General features: G+C 45.0%; 1 protein-coding gene across 5 annotated transcripts in view; it reads right to left on the bottom strand.

Annotated features, from left to right (window-relative positions):
* Positions 1-378: 378 nt before the first annotated feature.
* Positions 379-27,958, bottom strand: part of RALGPS2 (Ral GEF with PH domain and SH3 binding motif 2) — a 297,768-nt gene continuing 270,188 nt past the window's right edge. For 4 of the 5 annotated variants that reach the window (XM_034778255.1, XM_034778258.1, XM_034778256.1 and 1 more), the window contains 3 exons: positions 22,334-22,439; positions 9,933-10,024; positions 379-6,618 (listed from right to left, as the gene is read on the bottom strand). In XM_034778255.1, the coding sequence (XP_034634146.1) occupies positions 6,589-6,618; positions 9,933-10,024; positions 22,334-22,439 (228 nt within the window). In that variant the 3' untranslated portion in view covers positions 379-6,588. Of the gene's footprint in view, positions 6,619-9,932; positions 10,025-22,333; positions 22,440-27,958 lie in introns of those variants that run through there. The other variant, XR_004646742.1, reaches the window with a different exon arrangement.

The raw sequence follows: 27,958 nt of genomic DNA, 5'->3' as shown, positions 1-27,958 counted from the left end.
ATAGGCAAAGGAGGATGAGGAGGATGGAGAAATCAAGAGGAAAATCTGATAAAAACAGACAGCACATGTATGGAAATACCATGGTGGGAAAGCATCTGCTCATTGGCAGCTAATAGAAGGAGCTGTAAAAATTAATAAAATAAAAGCTCTTTTCCATTAACTGTCTTTCCTTGTTAGTTTACTGATTTCTTTTTCGTGTTTATTTGTAGTGATATATTATTTTCATGCTGTTCTTCACAGGTCCATTGAAAAGAGCTTTTAATACACAAATTCCAGCTGATCCCAGGCAATGTATTCAGAAAGAACCAAATTCTGTGCTCGAGAGTGGTTGCGGTATCAATATGATTATGAAAAATAAACTAATAGTTCACACAAATCCACATTTTAAATCATTTATTTCAGTAGGAAAGATTTCTGAAATCCATACTTAAAGTAATTTTAAACTAGTTTATGCAAACACACAATTTCACACACGCCCACACTAAAGTATTTAAAAAAATAGAAGAAAAAAGGCTAGAGGACAGTCTAACTGCACATCACTCATAGAGGTCATAGTGCAATTACTATCACTATAGCATCTCAAGTCAACATGGAAGAATAACATTAAAAATGGCTTGTGTTTATCATATAAACAATCTGTTTTTTCTTCCTGGATTATTATAGATTGTATGATTTCCCCATCCTCTGCACTACTAAAGTAGGGCTTGAATGGGTGTATTTATCTGTATGCAAGGAGTCAAGGGCTCTGTAAACAGGTGAACTCTAAAGATCCTTTCTTTCCCTATTTAATTAGTCAACTTTTACTACTTGTGGACCATATCTGGGAGTAGTTCTGGAATGGCAAGAGCTTTGCTGAGGAATTGGAGGCCACATCCCTCTTCCACTAAGGTAAATTTGATACTAATCAAGTGTACAGAAGAAACTGAATGTTTATGTTACTCCTGGCTGTTTGAGGAAAAGCTCCAGCAATTAGCTCCCATGGTCTGGTCTGCAAAAGCCTCCATCTCATTGTGGCACTTTTTTATAGTAATAGTCCTTGAGAAAAATCCTCAACTCTGTTCTGTAACATGCATGGCTAGACTCAAAACTCTGCTTTCTTCACCTTGGGCTAATCCTTTCAATTGTCACTGAAGAACCCTTTAAGGTTGATCATTTCTGTGCTAGGTTATGCTTTTCCTTTCAAACATCTGAAGTAAAAAACACCGCAGAGGAAATGCTCTGTTTTCTATCACGTCTTAGAGGAAAACGAATATTCTATTGTATGTGGCTTTCATTGCTTAAAAAAAACTCAACCTGTGAAAGCTTATTAATTAATTTCTCCATCCAAAGCTATGTGCTTCAAAGCTTAATGCTTCAAAGCTCACAAATCTCTTGTAGGCAAACTTAGTTTTCACTAGATGGCATGACACCAGAAATAGAACAAACAACCTCTGCACAAATATGCTTAAAGCACTTCAAGAAAAGTTACAATATACAGTTTGTCCAGTTTTTTTTTTTAAGTTTCTCCTTGATATTTATTCTAAATTAACAAAAAGGTTGCTAGGTATAGTCCTTTCACATTTGTACAGTAGAGTGTTTCAAAGGAATAAAAAGGAAGAGAGAATCCTCATTTTTAACTAGGGGAACTAAAGTTCACAAACACTAGAAATTACTCGGAATGCCCTCTGATCCTTATTTATTCTTGTTGCTTTTTTTCCCTCTTAGGCTTGACATTCCAAATGTTTCATATTTTAAAGAAAAATTGTTACAAGATGGTTTAGACAGTTCTGATAAAAGCTGCAGACAAATCTGTCAATGGCTGCTTCTGCTAAAAAAATTACCAAACCTAGAAAAACAGTTTAGTAATTTAAATCATATCTATCTTACACAGACCAAAATTGACTAATTCCTCTATTAGAAAAGTAAAAATGTTGGAAAAGAGGGTACACAATACAGAAATCAGGGAAAGTAATTCGGTCCAATGGTTACTATTGTATTTTCAGCTCTAGAATAACAGAACTGGACTTCAAACTGACAATAAGGCACTGACCAGTCTCTCTCAGATCCAAGTGTCTGCCTCCCCACAAAAGTTTGGATGATGACCAAAAAGAAGTTCAGTTGTACCCACTGAAGAAGTTCAGCATTCATTTATACAGATTCCTTCAATAACAACTCTCCCAAACACCAAATTTACTTTAGACACAAGCCATTTTTAGGGAAAGGCAAAGGAAAAAAAGAAAGGGTCAGTATTTAAATAACAACGCTTTTAAAAGTTGACCTCGTAGCAAGAATAAACAACTCATTGGTGTGATTTACTACCAGGTCTAGTGTTTTGAAGCTTAGAGCAGGCAGTATACTAAAATGGCTGTGAAAAGATTAGGACTTCTAATGCTTGTGAATGAAAATACCAGAGAAGGAGAATGAAGAAAAATGCCACTGCAGGAGCCAGAAAAACATCACCAACCAATTTTCCTTTTATCAAAAGGCCCACAGTGCCTTAGCAACACAAAGCTACATTTACTTCTATTGGAAGGGAAAGCATCTTCCAGTTGACAACCTGCCTTCATTTCTCATTAACAGTGGAAGAGTATGTTCTTCTAAAAATTTAATTGCAAATAAGCGCACTTAAAATGTGGCAAGGAAACTAGCATTAAACTACATAGTTAACGTCAATCAACAAAAATAAACTGATGCAACTGTGCTGCATTCTTTTGTGTTTCCTTGATAGTTTGTTTCTTATGTTTTCATTTTCAGTAGTAAATGTTCTGCTAGCAGCAACAATGTTGCTGCAAATTCTTCTATAACACATCTGAGTTCTGAGAGGGAAAGTTAACAAATAGTCAATTCCCCAAAAGGGCCACATGAGAGAGTGTAGAATTGAGGCAGTGAAGATCGCCCTGCCACGATTTTCAGCATAGTGAGCTTTTTCCTTTTCAGAACTTACAGAAGTGGTATCTACTTGTTAGACTCTTGGAAAAGTTCCTTGTAGGAGAGGTTAAAAGTTGGGTATTAAAACCAGGTGGTACATACTTAACTCAAATGCACATTGAATCAGAGTAACTTGGGCAATGTTTCAACAGCATTTTCCACAAGAAATGGTTAGTAAAATGAAGCACATGCCTAGATTAACTCAAATTGTATAGATCCCATTTTGTAAAATCAATTGTGACTAACATTAGCTCTTTAAGAACACTGAAATGGAAGGCATTTGATTAAATGTAGTAGAAGTTATAAAGAAATAACATTAAGTTAGCATTTAGTACTTCAATTTACGATAGCCAGAGATGTATTAGAAGTGCACTACATTTAGTATCACCACAAATAATTCTCTAAACTGGGAGGATTCTCTCTGTTGGTGTTTAAACTAAAAATCTTGTAGGAAGTGAACTGTGAAAAAAGTGGCTTTGTAGTATACCAGTCAGCAGATGATTTACATATAACCCAGCCAGGAAGATCTACTCTGAACTATTTTTGTCCACATTCCTGTAATAATGGATCTTTTGTTCTACAAGACATCTCAAGAGACCTCTTTCAACTAAAGATATAAATACAACAAAATAAAGTTATGAACGTTAGCTGCAAAATTTCAACAGCTACTGAAAGTAAAAACTAAAGAAAAACATTGCAAGATAAACCAATGACAAACACAATCAACTGGCTGACATTCTGGATAGTGCATCCTTACCTATCTATATCTGGCTGCTGTATTGTTTTCCCATTACTACTTCAAATGTTTTGTTTAACTATTACTTTTTATAGAGAGGTGGATTACTGTGCTCTTCATAGTTGATTTGAGTTGTCATTCAATTTAAGTTTTCTGTGAAGAGGTTTCCTCTCAGGAGAGAAAAAAAATAATTTTTCCCTAATAATCTTCCAATTCAAAAGATGTAAAGTCTTAATTCCAGTAATCCTTCAGATTGTCACAAACACTAATACGGGATAAAACAGAACTAGATATTGAACTTCTGGTACTAAGTATCTAAAATTTTTTTTCATTAATCATTGTTTCTCTTATTATTCTTGCTAAACATTTTAAGAGGCTTCCCAACAGTTCTCCCACGAAAAATGAGATATTTGAGGCTAGAAAAATAAAGATCAAAATGATATATGATGTCTAAATAGGCAGAGAGCAGCTACAGGCAACAGTTCATCTAATGACGACTATTGACAAGGGCTCAGCACTGCTTTCCCCATCTTACTCTATATACCATAAAAACAGAAGAAAAGACCCCTGGATAAATTCAAAGAACAAAAACAACACCTTCTGACCCGACTCTGTCTTTAGCAAAGCTGTGTGATGTCAGGCTGTGGCTCCCAGTTTCATGTTTCCTCTCACTAACATAAGAATAGATATAGTTAACCTGCAATGCATCTAAATTAGCTTATTAAAAAAATTTCAAAATCCACAGGGTTACCATACACAATGCTTAAAAAAAGTACACACATTTTGTTAAAAACACTTTTGAGAAGAAACACACACTAAGTAATTTAAAAATGCAAAACAAAAACTAAAGCTGTGCAAAATCTATTACAGTAATACTGTTGGCTATGAAGATGTTGTCTCTGCTATACACCCAACATGGGTTAAGTGATGTTTGAACTGAAAAGTGAGTCGTCACGAGCAACCTCCTTTCAGGATATACTACTTCAGGATCAGAACTGATTATTCACTCTCCACAGAAAAAGATATACAAAGTGATACCAAATTGTGTAAGTGTGACACAGAAGTGTGCATCTACTATATCCTCTTTATACTAAAAACAGATTTCACAGAGTAACATTTGGAAACGCCCCAACTTTCCACCTCTCTCCTCCCCAAGAATGGTTCTCTCTTTATGCTAGTTTGTTCTCTCAGTAGGGACAGCAACCTTCCTCCTCTGCCTCATCAGTCAAAAACTAATGATTTCTGTTAAGAAAATGCGATATTGATTCTGGGAACTTTAATGTCTGAAACTCTATCCCCTTACCCTGATTTAATAAATGAAGTGTACATTACCAAACAAATTACCACCTGTGGAATTTTTTTTTTTTTTTTTTTTTAAGATTATCAAGAGAACTCATTACCTCAGACTACTGGATAGTTTTAGAAAGTCTAGGGGTGCAACTGTAAGCTTATTTACTGCTTTTGAATTACAATCTCAGTGGAATATCTACCATTTTTTCAAGAAGTTTTCCTCGACACTATTAGAATTTCTTCCATATTTATAAAGATCAATGTTCCGAATGTTAAATAGGGCTTTGTGTACAAAAGACTATAATTAAGTAACTTAAAAGAACCCAAAATAAGGCATGAATGAAAATTTAATGCATAGAACACAGCAAATTTGTCCTCCAGTTTGGGATTTTAAATTTTTTGTGGAAGTACGTTTAGTGACAAAGAATTACTCGTATATAGGAAAAAGGTTTTGATTATCTAGTCCACCCTATTTTTCTTTCCTAGATTAAACTTCTCTAGGAATTGCAAATATAGTTCGAGCTCCTAAATCTTGAACAATACAGATAATTAAAACCATTTTTTCAAAATGAAAATATGGAAACTCTGAGATTGTCTCTCTCAAACACTGTAAAAAAGAGGTCTTATAAAACTGATACTCTGAAGCATTTTACCCTGAGAAAGGGTCTTCTGCTTTTCCCTCCCTTTAACTGTACCTAGGGGAACATCCCTCCAGAGAAGTAAAACATCTCTGTGAGCTATATCCAGTGTTGGTTGTGTAGTGGAACCATCACATGGAGGAAAGTAACCAGTGTAGAAACACAATGGGAAGGAAACACTCAGTTCTGACCTGATGACACCTCACAGCTCCCACTTAAAAAACCCAAAACAGACTATTCTTCAACCAGGAACTAGACAAGCATGTATCACGATCCTGCTTACAAGAAAAAGTGTGCTGTACAAACACTCAGCCTTTGTGCCACTGGCAGGAAGTAAGGTTCCTATACAGTACTAAGGTTACCAAGTTTAGTACTTAAAACAAACAAAACAAAACAAACAAAAAACGTTGCATTAGTTACAGCTCTCATAGTCTAGGTCTGAGAAAACTAATGATGCTCCAGATCAAGTGAGCATGAGAGAAGCTCCAATTGAAGGCTGCTAGTATAGTCTAAACACCATCCCTAGAATGTGTAAGTACCGTTATGTCCTTAGTCTAAACCCAGCTGTTGATGCAACCCTTAAGAAATATGGTTATACCCTTTTTAAAGAATACTAAAAAGGTGATTTCCCCCCCCCCAAATTAGTATAAAGTTAAAAGAAATGCAAATTAGCTACAACCTATTTAACCCAAGCACAGCACCGCCATAAGTTTCACACACACTATTTGGTGTTACATGTTGGTTTTCCTTTCACTCTTTAAGGCAGTGGTTTCCACAGGTCAGTTCAGAAAATATTAAGAAGCATGGTCCATGGCAGTTCATGGTGCAACTCCATTTTTCACTCAAGGGAATCCATTCCCCAAACTGTTAGTACTCCAGCGTTTAGAGATTGAGTCTTTAGGTTCTGTTCTGGCTCAGAAATAAATTTATAGCTGGCACGCTTTCTTCAGGACGTCATGCTCAAATTATGAGAAACAGTTCATCAAATTGTTCTCTTTCATGTTTTGAATTAGCTTTTTACTCAAAAGACATCAAGTTGGCAGGAACCTAAAACAAAAACACAAGTAACAGCTGATTTTTATTTTGAGAATTGGCTTTCCATATTTCATCTTTTCAGAACCCACCCCTTGCAAGTTTAAAATGTTCAGTTTACCTCTCCTCTCTACAAAAAAAACGGGTAAATACAACCAGTCAAGCAGCACTAGAGTAACTACAACTATAGGAAACATATATACAGAGAAGGCAGACATTAGATTGCAGTATGGTTTATAAAATGTGTTATAACATGATTTGGCTCTGGTCTATATCTACAGGTGAATTATGACATAATGTAGTTTGGCCACAATTGAGAATTTAACATTTATTAAAGTTAACAAGCCTATTGAAGACAGATGCAAGGCCTTCGCAGCTGAAGGTCCCAGTTTATGGAATTCCATTGAACAGAGACTAGGATAAGGCCAAGTCTTGCCATGTTCATAGAATATGCAAATCTCATATCTTTGTGAAGGCATTCCCCAAATAATGGAGAGGAAGAAGTGCACAGCAGTGTTCTTCATCATTCTTTAATGGCTAGAAAACGGGAAGTGCTGACAACACTGCTCCTATAAAGAAGAGGAAATGCTAATATACTCCAGGAGCAGATCTAGAACAATCAGCTTGTTGTATGTGAGGAAGTCATATTTTGCCAGCACTTTTAGAGAGCTGTCATTCCTCATCTGCACTGTGGTTGAGGAATAAATCTTATTCCCCAAGAGATCCAGCTGCTTAATGTCCTTATCCTTTGATATGTATCTAGAAGCTTCAGCATAGTGAGATCTCACATCAGCTGGAGAGTCAATCTGAGAGCCCAAGGTCAGACAAGTAATAATATTCACAACCTTTTTCAATGACCTGATATAGAGGGATAGTTTGTCTATTTCAGAGTCGGAAGAATGAATCTGGGGATAACCAAAGACTCCTTGTCAGTTTCATGGTACCCTTGCTTAAAAGGGATCTCCACAAATCTGAGGTACTTGGTCTACAGAATAATGAAGACCCTGTGAGCTTTCTTGGGACCAGACTAAGTCCTAGGTTGAAGCTCTCTGCAAGGGGTCACAATAAGTCCGGGAAGGGAAATCAATTCACGAAGAGATCATAGATTCATCTGGAAAAGGTGAGATTCGAAGTGTTTCAAGGTCACTAGTCATCTCAAACTCATCCTCTTCCACTACTGACCCCTCAACATGAGTGTGTTTACACAGCAAAAAGTTAGGAGAGGCCTCCCACCTCTGACAGTGCCAAACTTTAATACTGCACTTGGTTTACTGGACCTGAAAAGCCTACTTCCTAAGTAACTGTTTGAGGTGGCCGTCCTGATATTTATACGGGTGACTAGAGAAGACAAGGTAGATTGAACACCTGTCAGGATTGTGACCTTTTCCTAAGCACCAGTAGCACTGAATAAGAATGTCTATAACAGACATCACTGCATTATATGTAGCTTATGGCTCAAAGCTAAGCTCTCATCAGTGTGCCCCTCAGCTTGGGTAGGCAGATTTGTACTAGCTCAACTTGAGCTCCCACACTAAAAATAGCAGCACTGGCAGAGGCATGGGCTAGCCACCCAAGCTCACACTCAGGTGCTTCTTTATGCTTTTTAGCAATATAAGCAACACAAAATTTGATTAAAGGTTATATTGGGTAGCCAATACCTAACAAAAATGACACTAGGGCTGTCAAGCGATTAAAAAAAGTAATCATGATTAATCGTGCGATTAATCACACAGCTAAACAACAACAGAATACCATTTATTTAAATATTTTTGGATGTTTTCTACATTTTCAAATATATTGGTTTCAATTACAACAAAATTTTAGAGTAAGCACGTCCACTCAATGCGAGACTGCAAGTCCACTCAGTTCTACTGCTCAGTTCTACTGCTGCCCGTTTCGTTTACAATGTCACCTGAAAGTGAGCACAAGCATTCTCATGGCAGTGTTGTAGCTAGGGTCGCAAGGTATTTATGTGCCAGATGTGCTAAAGGTTCATATGTCCCTTCATGCTTCAATCACCATTCCAGAGGACATGCGTCCATGCTGATGACTGGTTCTGCTCAATAACAATTCAAAGCAGTACAGACCAATGCATGTTCATTTTCATTATCTGAGTCAGATACCATCAGCAGATTGTTGATTTTCTTTTTTGGTGGTTCTGTAGTTTCCGCATCAGAGTGTTGCTCTTTTAAGACTTCGGAAAGCATGCTTCACACCTCGTCTCTCAGATTTTGGAAGGCACTTCAGATTCTTAAACCTTGGGTTGAGTGCTGTAGCTATCTTTAGAAATCTCACATTGGTACCTTCTTTGCATTTTGTCAAATCTGCAGTGAAAGTGTTCTTAAAATGAACAACATGTGCTGGGTCGTCATTTGAGACTGCTATAACATGAAATATATGGTAGAATGCAGGTAAAAGAGATCAGGGGCATACAATTCTTCCCCAAGGAGTTCAGTCACAAATTTAATGAACACATTTTTTTTTTTAAGAAGCGTCATCAGCATGGAAGCATGTCCTCTGGAATGGTGGCCAAAGAACAAAGGGGCATATAAATGTTTAGCATATCTGGGATACAAATACCTTGCAATGCTGGCTACAAAAGTGCCGTGCAAATTCCTGTTCTCACTTATTGGTGACATTGTAAATAAGAGGGCAGCATTATCTCCCATAAATGTAAACAAACTTGTTTGTCTAAGTGATTGGCTGAACAAGAAGTAGGACTGAGTATACACTTTGATTTCAATTACAACACAGAATACAATATATATGAAAATGTAGAAAAACATCCAAAATATTTAATAAATTTCAATTGGTATTCTATTGTTTAACAGTGCGATTAAAACTGCAATTAATTGTGATTAATTTTTTTTTAGTTAAACTGCGTGAGTTAACTGTGATTAATTGACAGCCCTAAATGACATTACACAGAATTTTGCAATACTGATTCTAAACACTACTACAGCTTACAATAGTGATACTACCAGTAAGGTGTTTTGAATTATTACTTTATAATAGCCTAGTATGTTGCTTTAAAAAAAATAAAGATATGTAAGGGTATATTATGCATAAAACCCTGTCAATATGTTACAAGTATTAAGATATCCCTTCCCCCTCCAAATTGCCCAGTTGCTTCATTTGATCCTTATAAAGGCTTAAATCTTTGTTTGTGAACACAATCTTCATGTTACCTCCAAGTTGTGCGTATTGGTAGGAGTATCTTGTTTTGCATAAAAACTGACCTACTAGTACTCCATTTTCTTTCAGAGCTAGTTACCAATGCCAAATTCCGATCAGCAGCTCTCAATTCGTTTTCACAGTATTGTTCTCACCTGTTGTCTGTTGCTTTGGCAGGCAGCGCTCAGATGTTTGAACCACAGCATTGCATTCATTCTGTTACCAGCTTGAAACTTGTATGAATTTCCTAAAGTGACAGAGGTAGGAAAAAAATTGATTAAAAAAATCAGACAATAACAAATATAGTACTGTACTTCAGTTCTACTGAAGTTCAAATAAATATATTAAATAAATAAATAAAACAGTAAATAAAACATTATCAAAGAGTGAATTCTATTCATATAACTTTAGACCTTGGGTGGTGTGGTTGCAATTTAAACAACATCATTTGACTTTATACAACAGATGTGCTATATTCTGCCAAAAGTTCACAGCCTCCAAACCAATTATTAAGATCAGTGTCAATAAAAAACAAAATAAAACAAAAACAAAAATCCCCCCAAGACCCCGATCCCACCAAATTATTTAGAACGTTGTGACCAAAGTACTTTTTGTTCATGGTACCTGTGACAGATGGGGCAATTTCCTGCAATATCCTGGACAAACCTTACTGAATTAAGTTTAAGTATCTTAGGTGTCCATTATATTAAAAATGCAAATGTTTATATATTATTATGAGGTTGTATATAACATCTCTGGGGGGAAGAGACATGATTAATGTAAACCTGGGAGGCATTATGAGCTTCAAAAACTTTAAAAGTTCATTGTTTCAAATAGTCAAGTGGGTTTCCCAAGAAACCTCTAGGGACAAGTATATGCAAATGTAACTCCTCTGATTATGCAAAAACCCAGTCTTTTGAAGCTACTAACTGAGAAGAGACCCATTGTCCACAAATGATCTATTTCCAGTTCAAAGATACTGGCTGTATAAAGGGGCGACTAAACTTTTCATGAGTGTGATTGTTCTGAGCTAACAGCTGTTACGAACTTGTGACCATAGAAAAACCTGTTGGTGAGGTTTGTAGAACTGTTCACCTGCCAGAGCCCGTCATGGTATTGGGGTGATTGCTGGTAAGCTTATTAGCATGTGTGTACATTCTTTTATTGTTTTTAATATGTACTCTGTAATGCTTTTACCTTAAGAATAAATGTGCTTTCTCAGAAGGAGCTATGTGGTAACTTAAAGGACAGTTACCTGTTCCGTAACTGGCGTTCTTCGAGATGTATTGCTCAGGTGTATTCCACTATAGGTGTGCGTGCTCGCCACGTGCACCAGTACCGCAAGTTTTTCCCTTAGCAGTATCCGTAGTGGGGGAGCACCACTGCGACCCCTGGAGTGGTGCCTGTATATCGCGCCATAAAGGGGGCTGCGTGCTCCCCCCACCCTCAATTCCTTCTTGCCAGACAACTCCGACAGAGGGGAAGGAGGACGTGACGTGGAATACACCTGAGCAACACATCTCGAAGAACGCCAGTTACGGAACAGGTAACTGTCCTTTCTTCTTCGAGCGATTGCTCATGTGTATTCCACTATAGGTGACTCCAAGCTATCCCTGATGGAGGCGGGTAGGAGTTTAAGTGTAAAGATTTAAGGGTTACCCAGGCGGAGCACTGCTCTATCAAACCCGGTGTCATCCGTCGTTTGGGAGACGATCGCATAGTGCGATGAAAAAGTGTGGACAGAGGACCATGTAGCAGCCCTACAGATGCCCTGAATAGGGGCATGAGCCACATAGGCCACTGACAAGGCCTGGGCTCTCGTCGAATGAGCCTTCACTATAGGAGGCGGGGGGACCCCTGCCAGGTCGTAGCAGGTGCGAATGCACGAAGTGATCCAGCAGGAGATCTGCTGGGTGGAGACCGGTCACCCCCTCATGCGTTCGGCTGAAGCAATAAAAAGCTGGGGGAACCTCTTAAATGGCCGGGTTCTGTCTATGTAAAAGGCCAGCGCTCTGCGCACGTCTAACATGTGCAGGTGGCGTTCCTCATTGGAGGAATGGGGCTTTGGACAGAGGATCGGGAGGAAAATATCCTGATCCATGTGGAAAGCCGAGACTACCTTCAGCAAAAAGGCGGGGTGAGGGCGGAGCTGTACCTTGTCCTTATGAAAGACCGTATATGGCGGTTCAGAGGTCAGGGCCCTGAGCTCGGAGACCTGGCGGGCTGAGGTGATAGCCACTAAGAACGCCACCTTCCACGACAGGTGGGACCACGAACACGTGGCTAACGGCTCAAAAGGAGGCCCTGTGAGGTGGGAGAGTACCAGGTTTAGGCCATTTAGGACGTCCCCCCAGAGCGGGACCGGGGGTCTGGCGTAAGGGAATGCCCGATCTAACCCTTTCAGAAACCGGGCCGTCATGTGATGTGAAAACACAGACAGGCCCTGCACCGGGGTATGGAAAGCCGAAATGGCTGCCAGGTGCACCCTGATGGAGGAGGGCGCCAGGCCTTGGGTCCGAAGGGATAGGAGGTAATCGAGGACAAGCTGGATAGACGCGGAAGAGGGAGAAGAACCTCTATCCCTCGCCCACCTAGAGAACCTATACCACTTAGCCAGGTAGGTTTGCCGCGTGGAGGGTTTCCTACTCTCCAGCAGGACCCTTCTCACATCCTCAGAACACCTCCCCTCCTCCTCATTTAACCACGAAGCAGCCACACTATCAGATGGAGCATAGCTAGGTTGAGATGGAGGAGGCGGCGACCTTCCTCCTGGTAGGAGGAGGTCCGGACGTAGTGGCAGTCTGCAAGGAGGGGCCGCTAAGAGTTGCAGCAGGGACCCGTACCAATGCTGACGGGCCCAATCAGGGCTATGAGGATAATCCTTGCCCTGTCTGACTTCACCTTCTGTAGGAATCTGTCTATTAAGGAGAAGGGCGGGAAGGCGTACAATAGGGGCCCCGACCATGGGAGCAGGAATGCATCCGATAGCGCCCCGTCACCCTCTCCCGCTCTGGAGCAGAATCGAGGACACTGTCTATTCTGGGCGGTGGCGAACAGGTCTACCTGGGGAGCACGCCACTGTAGGAAGATCCACCTGGCCACCTCCTTGTGCAGGGACCACTCATGCTGTTGGGAGAATACCCTGCTCAGGCGGTCCGCCAGAGCATATTGTGAACTATACAGAACTACCACAGGAGCTGGGCTTCGAGGCATAAGGCCCGGGAACGCGTGCCCCCCTATTTGTTGACGTAATACATGGTGGTCGTGTTGTCCATGAGGACTCTGACCACCCTCCCATGTATGTGCTGGCGAAATGCCACGCACACCAGGCGTATGGGCCTGAGCTCCCTGACATTTATGTGCAGGGTTAGTTCCTCTGGTGACCACATACCCTGAGTCCTGAAATCCCCCATGTGGGCTCCCCAGCCCAGGTCCGAGGCGTCCGACACTAGATCTAGTGAGGGAGGGGGCTATCGGAAGGGAATACCCTGAAGCATGGTGCTCGGGAGGGACCACCATTGGAGGTCTGCCACCAACCTGGGGGGCACTGTGACCACCTTGTCCAGGCCGTCTCTGACCTGGGAATAGCGGGAGGCCCGCCTGAGCCAAAGGGGCCGCATCTGAAGTTTGGCATGTCTCACCACATAGGTGCAAGCTGCCATGTGGCCTAGGATTTGAAGGCACACCCGTACAGTGATTACCGGAAAGGCCGTGACCGAGGCAATGAGAGCTTTGAGCGTCTCGAATCTGTCCCGTGAGGGGGAGGCCATGGCTATCCGGGAATCTAACAGTGCCCCTATAAAGGTTATGCAGTGAATCGGAATTAACATGGATTTCTCCTCATTTACAAGTAGGCCTAGAGCCCCACAGGTGTCTAGCAGGAAGCTCGTCTGCTGTTGCACCAGAGCGCGAGACCAGCCCTTGAGCAGCCAGTCGTCGAGCTAGGGGAAGATCTGCAGCCCTTTCCTCCTGAGGTGGGCTGCCACCACCGCCATACATTTTGTAAATACCCTGGAGGCAGTAGAAAGGCCAAAGGGGAGGACTGTAAATTGGAAGTGGTCCTGACCCACCAGGAAACTGAGGAAACGCCTGTGACCCTCGAAAATGTGGATGTGAAAATACGCATCCTGGAGGTCCAGCACCGTAAACCAATCCCCCTGGTCTAGGGATGGAATAATAGAGGCCAGGGATACCATGTGGAATTTGCAACGCACCAGAAACTGGTTGAGATTCCGCAGGTCGAGGATGGGCCGAAACCCGCCCTTAGCCTTGGGGATGAGAAGATACTAGGAGTAAAAGCCCTTGCCCTGGTATTCCCGTGGTACCCTTTCCACCGCTCCCTCCCTCTACTTCCTGACCGAGGAGGAGGGCATGCTCCGGAGCCCCGGAGGGGTTGAAACAAACTGCAGCCTGTACCCTTGGGAGATAGTGCTGAGGACCCATTGTTCCGACGTTATAGGGGACCACTGCAGTCGGAAGTCCGATAAACGGTTTAGAAAAGGTAACTATTAACTGTGTGTGGGGTACACTGGCAACAGGCCCGGTGACCCCCCCTCAACAAGTCAAAGATGCCGTTTTCCCGGCCGTTTGGCCTTCGAGGCCCCAGGCTGTGGGGCCGAGCGGGATTGGCGTTGGGACTGGCGTCTTTGATCCCTCTGCTGCTTAGGTGGGGGGTTCATATCTGCCCCTAGCTTGTGGAGCAGAGGGTTGAGGCCTGGGCTTGTCCTTGGCAGGTGGGACGTACAGGCCTAGCGTCTGCGGGGTGGTGCAGGAGTCCTTCATCCCGTGCAGACGGGTGTCTGTCTGGTCCGCGAAAAGGACCTTGCCATCAAACGGCAGGTCCTGTATTATGGACTGGGATTCTGACGACAGCCCCGAAAGCGAGAGCCACGACGCCGTCATATGGAGACCGCGGTAGCCATCGAACAAGCGGCTCTGTCTGCTGCGTCCGAAGCTGCCTGGAGAGCCGCTTTGGTGGCAGTCGTACCCTCCTCGATCAGCACCCGGAACTCCTTCGCATCCTTGTCAGGAATGAGGGCCTCAAACTTGGGGAGGGATTCCCAAAGGTTAAACTCGTAACGGCTCAGAAACGCCTGATGGTTGGCCACTCTGAGCTGGAAACTCGCTGACAAATAAACCTTTTTTCCAAAGGTATCAAGTCTACGAGCGTCTTTGTCCTTTGGCATGGATGCGGGCTGGCCATTCCGCTTGCGGTGGTGGACTGACTTTACCACCAGGGAGTTTGGAACTGGGTGGGTGTAGAGGTACTCGAGACCCCTTGCGGGGACGAAGTACTTCCTCTCGGCCTTCTTGGAAATAGGCCCAAGAGAGGCCGGGGTCTGCCAAAGGCCAGTGGTGATGTTGGCAACTCCCTGATGGAAAGGGAGCGCCACATGCCCCGGTACCGAGGAGGCGAGGACATTGAAGAGAGTATCGTAGGGTTCCTCCATCTCCTCGGCCCGGAGCTCGAGGTTGGCTGCCACCCTCCGAAGCAGCTCTTGATGCGCTTTAAAGTCCTCTTGAGAAGAGGGAGGCAGTACCCCAACCGAATCGCCCTGCGCCGAAGAGGTGGACGGTGCGGTGCCTTCAGCGGCCAACGGCACCGTGGGCTCCACATCTGGGTTCGGTGCCGGAGTCGGTGCCGGGGGTTCGGCACCCACAGCCTGATCCCGGTGCTGGGGAGGCGACGCTGGTTGGCTCTAAGAGGCTCCCGCCACGGAGCGAGGTCCCGGCTGCGCAGGTGCCTGAGGCCACGGTGCCCACTGGCACCATTGTCCCTGCCAGGGCACGGCCTGGAGCAGAGGTGCATCGGGCGCCGACAGGGCAAGTTGGTCCTGTGGTGCGGCACTGGGAGAGACGGCTGCGCGCTGACGCCAAGGTCCGGGAGAAGCGCACGGTGCTGTAAGAACGACTGGAGCGGTCTCTATTGTGACGGCTCCTGCCCCGAGACTTCGACCTGGAGGAGGTAGAGAGATATATGTCCGAGGAGCTATCCCTGGACCCCTTGCGGCACCTGTGGCCACGGCTCCTCAGTGCCGGGGAATCTCGGGACTCACCGCGAGCAGGGCCCCTGTGACAGCGGGTGCTTGAGTATGAGCATTGGTGCTGACGGCGTCGTGACCTGTTCCTCTCGGACTCGCTGGAATTGGAACGGCGCTGCCTCTTGCCACCTCCTCGACAACGATTGAGACCGGAGGAGTGGGATCCGCTCTCTCCCAGTAGGGATCGCGGGCTGCCCAGCTCGGGTCCGGCCTTATCCCTGTTCTTCTGTTGGTGCCACTGAGACTTCCCTTGCTTCTTAGCTGGGGAGTGGTGCCGGAACGTTGATGGCGCCTCGCTGCGCACCGAGGACGTGGTACCGGGTGCCGATTTGGAATGGCGCACCGGAGGCGCTTCACCACGTGCTGAAGATGCGGAGCCCAGCGCGGTGTTAGCTTGACGCGCCGGGGCCAATGCCAACTCCATTAAGAGAGCTCGGAGTCGGATCTCACGCTCCTTTTTCATCTGAGGCTTGAAAGAGTGGCAGATCTTGCACTTGTCACTAACGTAAGATTTGCCCAGACAGCGAAGACACTGATTGTGGGAATTGCTTCTGGGCATGGAATTGCAACAGGAGTCGCACGACTTGAAGCCTGGGCCATGAGGCATGCTCCGAGCCAGGGACTCGCGAAAGAAAGTTCAACAAGGAAAGTTCAGTGAAACTGGATATCACTCAGCTAGAAACGCTGCAGCTAAGAGCGGGAGAGTACTAGGTTCAGGTCCCAGAGCGGGACTGGGGGTCTGGCGTAAGGGAATGCCCGATGCAGAACTTTCAAAAATGGGGAAGTCCTGTGGTGGGAGAATACCGACTGATCATACATCAGAGGGTAGAAAGTCGAAATTGCTGCTAAGTCTACCCTGATTGAAGCAGGCGCCAGCCCTTGGGTCCTAAGGGACAGTAGGTAATCGAGAATGAGCTGGAGTGACGCGGATGAGGGGGAGGAGCCCCTTTCCCTCGTACACGTGGAGAACCGATACCATTTGGCTAGGTAGGTTCGTTGTGTGGAGGGCTTCCTGCTCTCCAGCAGGACTCGCCTAACATCCTCAGAGCACCTCCCCTCTTCCTCGTCAAACCATGGAGTAGCCATGCTGTCAAGTGAAGCGTGGCCAGGTCAGGGTGGAAGAGGGATCCTCCCTCCTGGGAGAGGAGATCCGGTCGGAGCGGCAGTCTGCACAGAGGGGCCACTAGAAGTTGTAGGAGGGTCTCATACCTATGTTGATGGGCCCAATCCGGCGCTATCAGGATAACCTGTCTGTCTTCACTTTCTGTAGGACCTTGCTTATCAGGGGGAAGGGCGGGAAGGCGTAGAACAGGCAGCCTGACCATGGAATCAGGAACGCGTCTGATATCGCTCCTTTGCCCCCTCCTGCCCTGGAACAGAACTGAGGGCAGAGGCGATTCTGGTTGGTGGCGAAAAGATCCACCTGGGGAGTACCCCACTCTAGGAAGGGTTGCCTGGCAACCTCCCTGTGCAGAGACCACTTGTGCGGTTGGGAGAAAATCCTGCTCAGGCGATACGCGAGCCGGGTAGGTGAAAGGCCCTTAAGGACATGTTGTGGGCTATACAGGACTCCTGGCACAAGGCCAAGGACCTCGTGCCCCCTTGCCTGCTGATGTAATACATTGTGGTTGTATTGTCCGTGTCCGTGAGGACTCTGACCATCTTCCCCTGCAGATACCGGTGGAAGGCTATACAAGCTAGGCGCACCGCCCTGAGATCCCTGACATTTATATGTAGGGGCAAGTCTGAGGCTGACCATCTGCCCTGAGTCTGGAAGCGCCCCACGTGGGCTCCCCACCCCAGGTCTGAGGCGTCTGACACCAGATGTATCGAGGGAAGGGCCTCTCGGAAGGGAATCCCTTGCAACATGTTGCTTGGGAGGGACCACCACTGCAGGTCGGCCATCACCGCGGGTGGAAGTGTGACAACCTTGTCCAGGCCGACCCTGGCTTGTGAGTATTGGGAGGCCAACCAAAGTTGAAGGGGCCTCATCCTGAGTCTGGCATGCCGCACCACCGAGGTGCATGCTGCCATGTGGCCTAAGAGTTGGAGGCACACTCTTGCCGTCGTCATGGGGAAGGCCGTGACTGAAGCTATGAGACCTTTGAGAGTCTCGAACCTGTCTCGGGGGAGAGGGGCCATGGCCACTACCGAATCTAACAGCGTCCTTACGAAGTGTATGCGCTGAGCTGGGACTGATGTGGACTTGTCCTTGTTTACCACTAGGCCTAGACTGTTGCAAGTGGCCAGGAGGAATTCCACCTGGGCCTGAACCTGGGATCGAGACTTGCCCTTGAGCAACCAGTCGTCCAGGTAGGGAATATTTGCACCCCGTTTCACCTAAGGTGGGCTGCCACCACTGCCATGCATTTGGTAAAAACCCTGGGGGCCGTAGAGAGGCCAAAGGGAAGGACCGTAAACTGGTAGTGGTCCTGCCCCACCAGAAACGGAGGAAGCGCCTGTGACCCTCGAAAATATGGATGCGAAAATACGCATCCTGGAGGTCCAGGGCCGTGAACCAATCTCCCGCGTCTAGGGACGGAATAAGAGAGGACAGAGACACCATACGGAACTTGCAACAGACCAGAAACTGGTTGAGATACCGCAGGTCGAGGATGGGCCTAAGCCCGCCTTTCGTCTTCGGGATCAGGAAATACAGGGAGTAAAACCCCTTGCCCTGGAATTCCCGAGGTACCCTCTCCACCGTGCCCAGGGTGAGGAGGCACGCCACCTCCTGGTTTAGAAGGAGGGCGTGCTCCGGGTCTCCGGGGTCCTCCCTGGATGGAGGATGGTGGGGAGGGGGCGAGGCGAATTGCAACATGTACGCCTTGGAGATGGTACTGAGGACCCACTGATTCGATGTTATACGGAACCATTGCACTCTGAAGGCAGGTAAATGGTTGCCAAACACCAACTTTATCAACTGGGGGGCTTCCCAGGCAACAGGCCCAGTGGTCCCCTGCAAAGAGTCAAAAACGCCTCTTCCTCTGCCTCTTGCCCTTCGAGGGCCCGGTCGTGGGGCCGAACAGGACTGGCGCTGGGATCGATGCCTCTGCTCCCTTGGCCGCTTAGGCGGGGGCTCGTATCTGCCCCTAACTGGGGGAGCCGAGGTCTGAGGCCTGGGTTTATCCTTGGGTGGCGGGACATAGAAGCCTAGTGTCTGCAGGGTGGTGCAGGAGTCTTTCATCCCATGCAGACGAGTGTCTGTTTGGTCCGCAAACAGGACCTTCCCGTCGAAGGGCAGGTCCTGCATGAGGGACTGGGATTCCGCGGACAGCCCAGACAGCGAGAACCACGACACCGTTCACGTGGGAATAGCCAAGGCCATTGAACGGGCCGCTGTGTCCGAAGCTGCTTGTAGAGCTGCTTTCGCCGCCGCCGCCGCCACACCCTCGTCAACCCCCGCTTTAAATTCCCTCTTGTCCTTGTCTTGGAGAAGAGGTTTCAATTTCGGCAGAGACCCCCACAAGTTAAAATCATACCGGCTCAGCAGCGCTTGGTGGTTCCCCACCCTGAGCTGGAAGCTCGCCGATGAATAAACCTTTTTCCCAAAAGTGTCTAGTCTCCTGGCATCTTTATCCTTGGGGGTAGGGGTGGGCTGGCCATGTCTCTCATGGTGGTTAACGGATTCCACCACCAGCGAGTTTGGGGTTGGGTGAGTGTACAAGTACACTGGCACAAAGTACTTCCACTCCGCCTTCTTAGGAACGGGAAGCCGGGGTCTGCCGAAGTCCGGTAGAAATATTGGCTACCCCCTGGTGAAGAGGCAACGCCACACGGCCCGGTGTCGAGGAGGACAAGACATTAAACAAAGTGTCCGATGGCTCCTCCATCTCCTCAGCCTGGAGCTGGAGATTCAAGACCACCCGTGTAAGAAGCTCCTGATGAGCCATAAAGTCCTCCTGAGAGGCAGAGGGTGATGCCGCTATAGACTCATCCGGTGCCGACGAGGTGACCGGTACTACCTCCGGGGTGTCAGGCGGTACCGTCGGCTCAAACCCCGTGTCCGGGCCTGGGTGCGGTGCCTGTGGCTCGGGGCCTGAGGACTGATCTCGGTGCTGAGGCGGGGACGCCGAGTGGACCTGGGGTGCCCCTGCTACAGAACGGGGTCTCGCCGGTGCGGGCGCTTGGGGCCACGGTGCCCATTGGAACCACTGTCCTTGCAATGGCGCCCCTTGCCACTGGCCCGTATGGGGTCCTAGCAGAGCCACTGGCTCTTGAGGGGCAATGCAGCCCGGGGAGGGACGGCTGGGAGCCGAGGCTGAGGTCACCAATGAACACACGGTGCCGTACGAGCAGCTGGACCGGTCCTGGCCTTGTTGGCGCCGATCTCGGGATTTGGACCTCAATGACGACGACATGTATACGTCGGAGGTACAGTCTCTGGAATCCCTCCGGCAACTGTGGCTACGATGCCTCGGTGCCAGTCGGGATGCGCTCAGAGTACGGCGTCTGTCTCGGCGAACACTCGAATGTGAGGGGCGGTGCCGACGGCGTCGAAAGCTACTCCTATCACTGCGACTGGAAGAGGAGCGTCGACGCCTTCTATCACGGTGCCTGCGTCCCCTCCAGGCAGTGGAGGCCTCCAGAGACTCACTCCCAGGTGACCTAGCCGATGGAGTAGAGGTCTGTCATGGGCTACGGGAAGACCCCTCGGAACGGGCAGGCATCTCTGCCTCGGATCTGGCTGGAGATGGTTGGTGAGCACCCAATGGCGGTTTCCCTCGGGACTGGAGGCCCGACTCGGGCAGCGCAGCCGGCACCGGAATGACGAGGATGTCACATGCTGCCTGTGCTGCCTCCGGCGTCGAGGGTATTCTTACCGGAGGAGAGGCACGCGCGGACAGGACCAGACTACTCCACTCCGCATGAGCTCTAGGTCCTGATGGGGATCATGGGCTGCCCAACTCGGGTCCGGCCTCACCCCTATCTTTGTCTCGGCGCCGCTGGGTCTTCCCTTGCTTCTTCACAGCAGCGCAGTGCCAACTGGTTGATGGGCCCTCGCTTCGCATCAAGGACGCGATGCCCGGTGCCGGATCAGGTTGGCGCACCGGTGCCGGGGCCAATGCCGACTCCATGAGTAGAGCCCAGAGACGGATCTCTCATTCACGCTTCGTCCGAGGCTTGAACGATTTGCAGATTTTGCAACGCTTACTTACGTGAGTCTCGCCCACAGAGCGAAGACACAGAGTGAGGATCGCTTCTGGGCATGGAATTGCGACAGGAGTCGCACGACTTGAAGCCTGGGGCACATGGCATGAACCGAGCCAGGCCGCTAACTAGAGAAACTAACTATGGTTGAAGAATTGTACCACTAAGGCTAGAGGACTACCGCTAGGCTGGAGCACAAAGTTCCGATGACCTTCACTGGCGGCAAGAAGGAACTGAGGGTGGGGGGAGCACGCAGACCCCTTTATGGTGCGATATACAGGCGCCACTCCACCACTATGGATACTGCTAAGGGAAAAACTTCCGGCACCGGTGCACGTGGCGAGCACGCACATTTACTGTGGAATACACCTGAGCAATCACTCGAAGAACAACATGTTAGATAGGTTAGAACGGGGTTCTCAAACCGGGGGTCAGGACCCTTCAGGGGGTCGTGAGGTTATTACATGGGGGGTCACGAGCTGTCAACCTCCACCCCAAACCCCGCTTTGCCTGCAGCATTTATAATGGTGTTAAATATATAAAAAAAGTATTTTTCATTTATAAGGGGAGTCGCACTCAGAGTCTTGCTATATGAAAGAGGTCACCAGTAAAAAAGTTTGAGAGCCACTGAATTAGAATATGTTATCAGAACAGCTTTTGATGCCCTTTCTGCATATTTTGAACTACAATGGAGAGTTAATAGTCTCTTCATAGTTAAAGCTGATGCTGGATTTTTATTAGAAGCCTACTTTATGAGATGGCTTTCATTTTTAATATTTTCCTAGCTGTTCGTTAGTTCATTATATCTCCAAAACTGCTTGGTCTAGTAACACCAAACTTGTGCTTATGAGGAGTAGTGCAGGGGTTCTTAACCTTTTTCTTTCTGAGCCCCCCCACCCCCCAACATGCTATAAGAACTCCATGGCCCGCCTGTCTCACAACAACTAGTTTTCTGCATATAAAAGGCAGGGCTGGCATTAGGGGGTAGCAAGCAAGGCAATTGCCAGGGGCCACATGCCACAGGAGGCCCCACAAAGCTAAGTTGCTCAGGCTTCATCTTCAGCCTCCTATTAGAGGTAGATGCAGTTTCATGTACATAATGTCTGTATGATCCAAGCATGATTTACAAACATGTATCAGGCAAAGCTGCTGCATTTACTTTTACGTTAGGAAAGTAGGCGTTAGGCGTTAGGAGCTTCCTATGGAGTTCCTAATTTTGGCTTAAGCTCTGAGATTTAATATCCCTTTCAAAGTTTTTGTTATTAATTATGAGCACGCCTAACAGAGTTTTAAGTGATTGTAAAATCAGGTGAATCTGAAGACAAGATCTTTATGCGTATCACCATTCTCCTGATGTTACTCACCCTTTTCAGAATCAGTCAGCAAGAAGAGATCAGGATGTTCTGGGTCATCAGCCATCATCACCATCCATCCTACCACTGACACATTTTTACTTGGTGTAGATTTGAACTGAAAAAAACAAAGTATGTATTAATATTAAGCAAGAGGGTTCAGCCAGAATTAAAGCATCACATATTACAAAAATATGGAAATAAAGGGCCAATTCTGCTTTCTGCTAACCTGCCATAAATACAAAATAATGCTATTCTGGATCTCCATAAAGAAATAATAGGAAACAACACAGCCACAAAGTTGTGTGCTCATAAACATATATATTGTACAGTTTGACAAAACTCAGTATTTTCAGCACCATGATACTTTTACTGTATACTATACCGATTTCACTGCGAGATCAGCATTTCTCCAATTGGGGGTCCTGACCCAAAAGGGTGTTGCAGAGGGTGTTGCAAGGTTATTTTAGGGGGATTGTGGTATTGCCACCTTTACTTCTGCGCTGCCTTCAGAGCTGGGTGGCCGAAGAGTGGCGGCTGCTGACTGAAGGCCCAACTCTGCAGGCAGCAGCTCTGCCTTCAGAGCTGGGTTCCCGACCAGAAGCCACCACTCTCCAGCTGCCCAGCTTTGAAGGCACCGCTGCCGCCAGTAGCAACGCAGAAGTAAGGGTAGCGGTACTGCAACCCTCCCTACAATAACCTTGTGACCCCTCCCCCCAATCCCTTTTTGGGTCAGGACCCCTACAAATTACAACACCGAGAGGTTCAGATTAAATAGCTGAAATCATGAAATGTACGATTTTTAAAATCTTATGACTGTGAAATTGACCAAAATGAACCATGAATTTGGTAGGGCCCTAATGTCACAAAGGCTTTTATCTGCATGAGTTTGTGATAGATGCGTTACAGCCAAGTGATGAACCCATTACTCAATTATACAGATTGTACCAAATAAACTTTTATACTATACCACATCATTTCATATTCTGTTTATGCTATGTATATTAGAGAAAAAACTATTTTACAAATATTTCAGTTAAAAGTTGTATTGAGACTTTCACACCCCTCTCTCTCTGCAAAGCCAGGGCCTTAGCTAATCTCATTTCAACTGTCTAGGTCTCCAAATGAACCATAAAAATCTTTAAAAATTACTGAAAATATCCTTTTTATACCTAAAAATTAAACAATGTAACCGCCAGACCTAGAAACAAATGCTTGGTAAGATTGAAACCCGTCTTTTTCATAAGGATAAAACTCCTGCATCTATATCCTTTTGGAGTCATGAGATATCAGGTAAAATTTTTGATATTTTTATGTCTAGAAAAGCTGTTACTGGTCCAGGACTAAATCATACCTATCCTGGGCCTCAGGCTGGAGTTATTTGGGGTGGGAGGCAATTTTGTGGAAGTTCTACTTTTTGGATGGGATGTTGGGTGGTGTGATATATGTGAAGAAAAATATTTGCCATATAGCTTTTTTTTTTTTTTTTTTTTTAAAGACAGTTATTTGCAAAGGGTTGAAATAGCAAACAAGTACTGGGTGAAGTACTTTTTGACAACAAAAATGGTCAAAAATGCATGATAAATGCTTATCACAAGAATATCAACATATCACATATTTTACTATTCTTGTGACAAGCTATGGAATAGTTTGATAATATGGGGTATACTTTAAGATCATTTTTAGAAGTTTTACAACTGTATTAATACTGTTTTTCCTCTCCCTCTTCTGTACAACTGGTCTCAAGATACTAACAAAATCTGGTTTATCGAGGCTGAGATATGAAAATTAGTCCCTATAAAATTAAAAGTAACATTTCTAAAATTAGATTTTTTTTTTGGAAAAACGTGGCATGAATAAAATACAAAATAGTGCAAAGTGGTATGAAGACTCATTAGGACCTATATAACTCACTTGTAGCACTGCCATTTGTAAATAGCAAGAACAATCCAAACTCATACCAATAAAATATTTATACCACCATACTCCATCATTGTACATGTGATATACAAACCCACAAATAAATACTTTTTTGGGTGAGTACTGCCAGGATTATGCCACTTCTTTCCCCACTCCCACCCATTGGCAATGTTGCTATCCTCCTTCTGGGTAAAGGGGGCTTTTTGGCAAAGATGATGCTTTCCTAACTATTACTCTAAAGGCTTGTGACCAAAACTTGGATTGTATGTGTCCAGAACACTCATTTCTGGAATTTGATAGGAAGCCTTTAAACAAGCCTTTACACATCTTTCATAATATAATAATTATACCATCTTCTTTTCTGAATGTATGCCATTTTAAAAACCATCCGTGAGTAAAGCAAACCTTTTATTAATCACACAATGTGTTTCAGATTAATTTTGACAGATGCACAATATGAAATGCGACTGGAAATTTGCATGTTGTTTAAATTACACAGAGTAATGATGCAATGCCCTTGATTTAGAAGCAGCTTGTAGAAACGACTCAAGTCTACCACAGCAGTTAGAATTTGGACTTTGCGTCCCAAACAGAAACAGTTGTTTTAGAAATCTTTTCAAACTTCTCTCTTTCAACAAACGGATTCTGAACTCTGCTTTAGGTATTAGCAACTGACCTTTGGAAATGATAAAGTGACAATAGTCTCAAAGTTTTCCAAGTTATTAAAACTAGTTTAAAAAAAGATTTCTATTTAAAATATCTATTTTTTTACTATAATACTTTATAGCAGATATACAGAATGAAGTACCAAATGCATGTTTCAAATGTTTGTAAATAATGTGACTTAACCATTACATATCCAATAAAAAGGGAGCATTAGCACAAATAATTACCACGGGTGATTATTCTGAGTTTATCAGGAGTAAAAGGAGATAGAGTTTACAGCAGAAATTCCCTAACAGGCAATTTAATTAATAGATAGATTAAAAATATTTCCATTCCAAAGTTCACATTAGTTATCCCAATGTTTGTCCTATATTAAGATATTTTGTATCTCTGCAAAACTATCTGGGGGCTGTGCAAGAAATAAACTGCACTTTAGCCCTCTAACCTCTGTCCATAATTTAAATTAACAAATGCAATAGCAGGTACTAGACTAAAAATAACATCCTAAATCCAAAGTCATCATCAACAGTTTAGCATCCCAGCATTCTTCAGTCTCCTTACAATGTGATACAAACAACAAGGACTCTGGTGGCAACTCCTTTTATCTTGCTGCGTATACTTTGCATATCCGATAGGCAGGGTTTGTGCAACCATACTCTTTTACCAGCTCTGGGTCAGACACAAATAAGCCCTCCTGGGCCAGACACAGATAAGCTCTCCTGGGCCACTGCTTAAGTTGCTCAAAACAAATATTTGCCTCCTCCTAGGGCCTCAGGGATTTCCCCCTCGTGGTTGGAAAAATTAGCCCTGCTTGAAATTGATCTTTGGAGGCTCTTTGACAGTGAGCCACTTGGGGGAAACTGAGCTAAGGAGGGCTAAGGCTGGAAGGAAGCTGAGAGCTGAGAAAGAGAAAAAAGGCAGAAAAGCAAAAAACCCCAAAGTAGAAAAATAGATAATGTCAGAGATACAGCACATGGGTTTGTGTCAGTGTGTATACCGGGGTGGACAAACTTTTTGGGACAAGGGCCACATCTGGGTGGGGAAATTGTATGCAGGGCCAGGGCAGGGGGTTGGGGTGCGGGAAGGAGTGCGGGGTGTGGGAGGGGGTGCCATGTGCAGGGTGGGGCTCAGGGCATGGGGTTGGGGTGCAGGAAGGATGCATGAGGGGGCTCAGGGCAGGGAGTTGGGGGGTGGGGTACAGGTGCACCTGAAGAAGTGGGTTTTTTTTAACCCATGAAAGCTTATGCCCAAATAAATGTGTTAGTCTTTAAGGTGCCATCAGACTCCTCATTGTTCATATTGATGTAAAGCACTTTTAACATGCAAAGAGCTAAGTACCATATTACTATTTATATTTTTCATATCAGACATGTATATGCCTTAAAAAAGACCCCTCTCTCATGACCAGTTCATGTCCAGCCCCTTCCAACTATAAATAAACTTATCACCTCATAGTTTCAAGTGATCTCTCTACTATAAAAAGTAACTTGTTTTGTTCCCCTCAGTCGCCTATTACCTCTCACCTCTCAGACCTCCCCTATCCTCCTAATACAGACTATGGATCTCATCTTAAACTAGCAGATATGAGGAAACATTATGTGGTAGCTTTAACTAAGTTTGAACAACTGATGTTTGTATTTTATATATTAATATCTACAAGACAATAAGTTGGTGTGTGTCTTGTGAAAAGGACTTTTCACAAACTCATTTCCTGGATATGTTTTTATTATGCAACTGTTATCACATGCACCACCCAACCTGTGCAACAGAAGATATACCAATTCATGCATCAGTTACCTTCTAAACACAAATGAAATTAACACAGCTGCAGACCATCTCCAATTTACCCTCAGATAGTTAAACTTCATTCCTGAATAATAACTAAACAAGTATGAGCTGTAACAGGCTCCCTGACAGCCCACAATCAGATAATTAGGATTTAAGGGGCAGGCTGAGAGCTACACTATTCTATTTCACAATAACCCTGCAATATAGGAGGTGCATAGCTGCACCACCACATGGCAGCATCAGAAGGCATTGAACTAATAAGGTCATCAGAAGTAGAGATTAAATGCCAAAGTGTTGATATATCTCCATTAAAAGTGAAATTAATAGATTTTCCTTCCTTTAAAGTTACCAATACATTTTCAGTTTTATCTTCAGTTTAAAGATTCTGATCTGGGAATTATGTATTTACCTTTGGAGAAGTATTATTATATGTCCATTTAATGTATACTACTTATCCTCAATAAGACTTTTAAGATAAAAGATGGCTCCCCTTATAGTGTGATATTCATTATTGTATTTTTACTCTGCAATAAATTGTTAATCAACAAGCCATTTATAAATAGAAGTGAAACTTTTTATTTAGAAACAGAATACAATAGCTAGCTATGTAACTCCCCTAGGTTTCCCACTGCCAAGAGCTACTCAGATTTTTTTTCAACAACATTTTTATTAAATCTGTTTTAAAATTACTTGTTGAGAAGTATATGCATGTTACAGGTGTTATAGTAAAACCCTTTCTCACCCATATTAGTGTACAAGGGAAGTACTATTTCCCCCTTCCTGAGTTATCATTTGATATTTTGAAATGGAGAAAACACCAGGCAAGAGAGATTTATAGAATGATTCTGTTCTTGGAAAAATACATTATTTGGAATAAAACCTAAAGGCATCAAGTCAGCAACAGGAGCACAAAAAGGACAGTTACCTGTTCAGTAACTGGCATTCTTCGAGATGTGTTGATCCTGTCTATTCCACAGTAGGTGTGCGTGCTCGCCACGTGCACTGGTGCCGGAAGTTTTTCCCTTAGCAGTACCCGTACTGGGGGAGCGCTGCGGCGACCCCTGGAGTGGCGCCTGTATATCGTGCTATAAGGGGAGCCACGGGCTCCCCCCACCCTCGGTTCCTTCTTGCCAGACAACTTCGACAGAGGGGAAGGAGGGCGGGGTGTGGAATAGACAGGAGCAACACATCTCAAAGAACGTCAGTTATGTCCTTTCTTCTTTGAGTGATTGCTCCTGTGTGTTCCACAGTAGATGATTCCAA

The sequence above is a fragment of the Trachemys scripta genome, chromosome 8 (assembly GCF_013100865.1).
Source record: "Trachemys scripta elegans isolate TJP31775 chromosome 8, CAS_Tse_1.0, whole genome shotgun sequence".
Classification (NCBI taxonomy): Eukaryota; Metazoa; Chordata; order Testudines; family Emydidae; genus Trachemys; species Trachemys scripta.
The sequence above is the reverse complement of the archived record's forward strand: the minus strand, read 5'-3'. Positions and strand labels throughout refer to the sequence as shown.